Below are 5,883 nucleotides of genomic sequence, written 5' to 3'. Positions count from 1 at the left end.
CAATGGTTAAGATTGTGCCAACACATCTTCCATCTAATGGTTATTAAAGCCTATTTAGAACTCTCAAAACTATTCCACTATAATATACTTATATAGATAATTCTCCAGAATGTTCTAGAATAAGCTACTCTATTCTAGATCATGGTTATTCTAGATCATGTGTTTATTTGTTTAATCTAATTCATTTTAGCTCAATCATAATAGCCCCAAATCATGTTTAATTTTCAACACGCTCTCTTAAACTTGATTTTGTCACTCTAAGCAAACTTCGCATCTTAATAAAGTCTAAATTTGAGCAGCTTAATAAAAATATCAACTACTTGATCTTGAGATTTTATGTATTCCACTCACATCTCCTTTCTTATGATGCATTCTCTGATATAGTGATAGTGTGTATCAATATGTTTGCTTCTATCATGGAAGATTGTATTCTTTGTTAGTGTTATTGCAAACTTGTTATTAACTCGAATCTTGGTTCTCTTCTTGTGATAACCTTTGCTCCTTCAATAAATTTATAAGCTAAATAGCGTGACAAACACATAAAGTCGCAGCCATATATACTCCTCTTCGCAAGTAGAAAGTGTGACAATAAGTTGTTTCCTTGACATTCAAGTGAAAGTTGTGTCACCCATAAAGAACACAAATCTTGTAATACTCTTTTGACCATCCATATCTTCACTCCAATCATTGTCATTATATCCTTCAAGTTTGAAATTGTCAAACGATGAATAAAGTAACCCAAAATCTATTATACCTTTGATATAACACAGAATTCTCTTAGCAATATTAAACCGGGTGGTAGTTGGAGCCTCTATATGGCGGCTAACAAGTTCAACGACATAAACAATATCAGGCCTTGTGCATGTCAAATATTGTAAGCTTCCAATCAAGCTCTTAAAGAGTGTTGGATCATCTCTTTATCCTTCATCATGCTTTGATAGCTTGATTCCACATTCTATTGGAGGTGTTTATGACCTTGTTGTTATTCATCTTGAACTTTTTTTAATATCTCTCTTTCATAACCTTCTTATGAGATGAAGATTCCATTATCCCTTTGGTTAATTTCAATATTCAAATAGTATGTCATGAGTTCAATATTAGTCATCTCAAACTCTTTAGTCATTGCTTCTTTAAATTCTCCAAATATGCTTGGATTACTTCTAGTGAAGATTAAGTCATCGATGTATAGGAAGATGATAAAAATATCTTTATTCTTATTCAACCCATAGTGGACTGGGTTGGCCCGCGATGGGCTAGCCATTGGTGGAGCAGGGGTTGGACCCATCATCTTGGCGAATTAAGAAATTCTCAACCCAACTTAACTTAATCTGTTGGCTCTGTGGGGCAACCTTGACCTATATATATATATATATATATATATATATATATATATATATATATATATATATATATATAAATATATAAAAGATTAAAAATTTTAAGTTTAGGTTATAGATTAAGTGAGACAAATCCACAAGCCCATTGAAATTTTCACTTTAATTTTATGTTTGGGAGAAAAATTTATATTTTTTCTCAACTCACGGGCCAACTCAAGCCTGCCGTGGCCCGATCTGTGTGGGTCGTGGGGTGATCCATGTGGGTCGTGAGCCTAGGCGGATCGGCTTGCCTTGACCCGCCTTTAAATGAGTTGATAAAATTTTAACTCAACTCACTTAAATTATTTGGTGGGATGAGTCAACCCGATGAACCTAACCCAAATTGATGACACTATGTATAGTGCATGCTCATAATGACATTTGATGAAGCCTTTCTTTTGCAAGTACCTATCTATTTAGAGATTCCATGCCCTTGGTGCGTGGTTTAACTCATAGAGAGTCTTCTCCAATTTTAAAACTTTATTTTCTTGTCTTTTGATTTAGAACATGATGGCTATTGAATATAGACTTTCTCTTCAAGAATTTCATTTAGGAAGACAGATTTCATATTCATTTGATGTATTCTCCACTTATTTTGAGTTGTTAAAGAAATTATTAGTCTAACAGTTTTTAATAGAGTAACGGGAGCAAATATCTTATCATAGTCAATGCCTACTCTTTAACTGTAGCCTTTTGCTACCAATCTCACTTTGCATCTTTCAACTTCTCTTTTGACATTCTTCTAATTTGTCCTGTACATCCACTTCAAGTCAATCACCTTGTATCCTTCAAGAAGTAGAGTTAGCTCTCATATGTCATTTTTCTTGATCGCCTTAATTTCTTCATCCATAATATCTTTTCACTTCTTACTCTTTATAGCTTCTTGGAAATACATGGGCTCGTAATTGGCAAAAAGATAAAAGAGAGTAAGATTATCTCGATTCTTAGTTACCTCATAAAGGTCCCATAAGCTCTTGGAGCATGATATTCTTTCACTTGAATTTTTACTTAAAGTTGATACAAATGAGTTTCGGTAAGTACTTGAAGTTGGTGTTACTGGTAGAGTAGTAGACTCCTCTCTTGTTTGCTCTATCCTTGCATGGCAAGGAGCATGCTCAAAAGCTATTGAAAATTAAACTTGATTTTCGGCTATTATGATTAGGCTAAAATGATTTGGATTAAACAAGTAAGCCCATGATCTAGAATAACTATGATCTAGAATAGTTCAAGTTCTTTGGTTCCCTTAGTCATCTAAGTGCAATTCCTCTTCCATAAGCTTCTCATTCCAAGTATCAGAGCCAACCTTCATATTGGGTCATCTTGTTAAACAAAGACCGTTTACTTCAACCAACAATACCAAACATCCAAAGTCATGAAGGACTAATAGAAGAGTGTGGCATTGAGATTGAATGGCTTCTTTTTCCATTTGCAAAGAAGAAACTCTAACCTTTGTTTCTCTGAATTTCAAGCAAGAAAAGACTCTAACCCTAGTTCCTCCTAGTTTGAATCCTTTAGACACTTTTCATTGATAAATCAGTCAAGTGAGTTCTCAATTGTTCTATTCTAATCTCTACCTCATGACTCCACACCTAGTTCCTCCCCACATATGATGCTAGTATGTTGTGGATAAAATTATTATAGATATGAAAGTGTTTGTTAAACTCTTAATCTAACTTGAATCTTGATTTGGGAAGTCGACTAGAGTAGACATATGAGAAGAACATAGTCAAGTCGGGACATGGGTTAGGTTTAGTTCAATTGAACCAAAAGGAGCTCAATTGAAGTGAGTTGATGAGGTTGGTTGAGGTGCAAGCAAGTTTGCTTAAGGTGATAGTGTTGATCATCACAGCAACTTATGTTTTAAGCATGTTAATGGGCATTGGTTCACTCTTTGTCTTTCATGCTCATTCTCTTTTCTTTTTAAATTACTTTACTATGCCTTGTTTTTCAACAGACAACATATGAGAATTTTCGTTATCGCTACGACAAGAGAGAGAATCCATACAACAAGGGGCTACTAGGAAACATAAAAGATGTTTTCTTCACAAAGATTCCTCCATCATTGAATGATTTTCGGTCTTGGGTGCTCGAATTGGATGCCTTCTCCACTGCTTCGAATGGAGGGATGAGCATTAAAAGATCAAAAGAGATGATTGACTTAGAAATAGGCAATGTGTCTGATTTAGGTAGTAGCAGGCAATTTTCTAGTGTCCTACAAAACTTAGATTGCAGTTCTATCGACGATAAGTTACAAGACAAAGTAAGAAGCAAAGAAGATGATTGTTATCCGTTAGCTTTCCCCGGTATCGAAGAACCTATCGACGAAGATCCACTATACTCCAAGTCCAGTTGCTTGAAGGGGAGCATGGTAATGGATGAGAATTCTGATGAGGAAAGTATCTCGAAGTACTAATCAGCTAATGTTGATGATGATCATCATCTCCTTACATTCCCCTTGCAGGTCTTCATCGGCCAGTGTCGAGGTTGATCTCCAAGCTCACTCATTCTTGTTAATGAAATAAGCTTAATTTTTTTTTTTTAATCTTTTTGACATTTTGTTCTATATTTTTTCCCATGTAAATAGTTGGAAATTTTGTGATCATCAGCTTTAGAAAGTGTAAAGTATAATTTGAATCTCGAACCCGTCCATCTCTAAAAATTAATCGAGCAAAATCTAAACAATTGAAAAATCAGAGTCCCTCGATGGGTGACAAACTACAACACGATCCACTACGCAACAGAGACTAGAAACACAGACTCTTCCTGCACCTACATCCAGACTCGAATGACCGTGACGGCAAATTCCAACACAATTCAAGCATGTCCACCACCAACTCCTCCACCATTTCCCACAGGATGTCAAGCTCCACCAACACGCCCAAATTCTCCACCTCTCCAAATCTGTCCTCCCATCTCTCGCCCACACTACGCTTGGCCGTCGCCCGACTCCTTCTGGGCCACCTGCGACACCGCGCCATGCCCCTGCCCTTGCTCGGCTGTGTGATCTCGACGATCGCGTTGCACTTGGGCGTTTCGTCGAACACCTTCCGATGGTCGAAGGAGCAGCTTTGAGCATCGTCGGACAATGTCACTTTATTGTTGTCGTCTCCTCCTGCACAATTAACTGATGCGTCAAGTAGTAGTTCGAGCTTCGCATACGGTTTTTTTTTTTTTTTTTTAAGAATTGTTAATGTGTTTGGGTCGTCAAAATTCTTGTTCTTACTACTATCTACGAAGAGGACGCTGGTAGGCGATGGCCTCGGGATCTTGGTCGCGATGAATGGCGTCGCCTTCTGCGTGGTACACTTACCATTTGGGGAGAGACTGTCGCGAGATCGAGGGGACGATATCGCTTCGAGAACCGAAACGGGGCTCGGTTGATCGCCGCCGTCGCAGCGCTCCTTGCTCGAAATACCAGCGCCGGGTTCGACCCGGCGCGCCGCCGATACGACGGGGGAGGCGGCCTCATTCGCGCGGACGGCCTCGATGATCCGCCTCAGGGCCCGGAGGTCCTCGTCGCACTTCTCCAGCGCATGAAGTAGCTCCTGCCGCTTGTCCTCCTCCGGCGGCGTGGCAGCCATCGAGGGGGCGGGTGTGTCCTCCTCGAGCCCCATTAGCCTCGCCACCACCGTCGGTGGGCGCCGAGGGCTGTCCGGAATCGCGGCGACGGTGGGCGGCAGTGGGATCGTCGGGCTCCACGTAGTCTCGCAGGTTCGCCGGCCGGCATCCATCGTCTTCAGTGTCGTCGGCGGAGGAGGCGGAGGCAAGGTAATCGTGACGGTGGAGTTCTCCGTTTTCTTAGCTGGAGCACACACAACGGCCGGAACGGTAAACGGCGAGACGGGGAGATTTGGAAACAGGTAGAGTTACCGCTTACCGGAGGTGAGGCGTTTGAGGGAGCGGTTGTGTTGACGGGAGAGGAAGTGGAAGATGCCGGACAAGCAGCCGACGCGGTTTTCGGATCTGATTTCACGGCGAGATGACGACGTTCGTAATGCCTCCAAAACGCCCATCGTCTCTGCAGTTGAGTCTGGTGACGGAAGTGCCGCAGCAGTTAATGGCCGTAGCAGTGGCAGGGCAGCATGCCCGCTAGCAGAGCCCAGCTATAAGGAAAGTAGAACGTGTCCAAAGTTACATAATTTGACCAGTCTAATACTGAATTAGACTAATGACTTAGGATTAAGGAAATTGTGCTAGTTAATGACGTCGTATTAAGATTTAAGGCCCACGAACGGACGGCAGTGATGGGAACTGGGGGGGGGAGGGGGGGGGGGAGATGGCCTACACGTCGATCTTTTGCCATCTTCTATAAAGATTGTAAATAAAGATAAAACAGAAAAAAGTAAAAAAAAAAAAAAAAAAAAAAAAAGTGGCAAAGGGGGACCAAACCTCTTCTGATCTTTATGTAAGTGAGTTGCTTTGCATTCCATTTATTGTTTGTTTTTAAATTGATTAACTGTTGTTTTTATTTTATTTTTTTATCATATTTCATTTTGCGGCATTCGGA

General features: G+C 40.4%; 1 protein-coding gene across 1 annotated transcript; it reads right to left on the bottom strand.

The window, feature by feature from the left end:
- Positions 1-4,003: 4,003 nt before the first annotated feature.
- On the bottom strand, positions 4,004-5,490 carry LOC122018749. The gene is made up of 3 exons (XM_042576161.1): positions 5,254-5,490; positions 4,600-5,178; positions 4,004-4,488 (listed from the first exon to the last, which is right to left on the bottom strand). Exons 1-3 carry the CDS (start codon positions 5,387-5,389, stop codon positions 4,121-4,123), a joined length of 1,083 nt encoding a protein of 360 aa, XP_042432095.1. The 5' UTR covers positions 5,390-5,490; the 3' UTR covers positions 4,004-4,120.
- Between the last annotated feature and the right edge of the window lie 393 nt (positions 5,491-5,883).

This window comes from Zingiber officinale, chromosome 9A (assembly GCF_018446385.1).
Source record: "Zingiber officinale cultivar Zhangliang chromosome 9A, Zo_v1.1, whole genome shotgun sequence".
Classification (NCBI taxonomy): domain Eukaryota; kingdom Viridiplantae; phylum Streptophyta; class Magnoliopsida; order Zingiberales; family Zingiberaceae; genus Zingiber; species Zingiber officinale.
Note: the sequence above shows the minus strand (reverse complement) of the source record. Positions and strands in the feature narration are given on the sequence as shown.

Bases quoted from the DNA above. Each gene is read 5' to 3' on its own strand.
- LOC122018749 (XM_042576161.1), bottom strand. From the start codon at position 5,389: ATGGGCGTTTTGGAGGCATTACGAACGTCGTCATCTCGCCGTGAAATC. The intron at 5,179-5,253 runs GTAAGCGGTAAC...TGTGTGCTCCAG, and splicing joins CCTCAAACGCCTCACCTCCG to CTAAGAAAACGGAGAACTCC. The intron at 4,489-4,599 runs GTAAGAACAAGA...TTAATTGTGCAG, and splicing joins CGTCCTCTTCGTAGATAGTA to GAGGAGACGACAACAATAAA.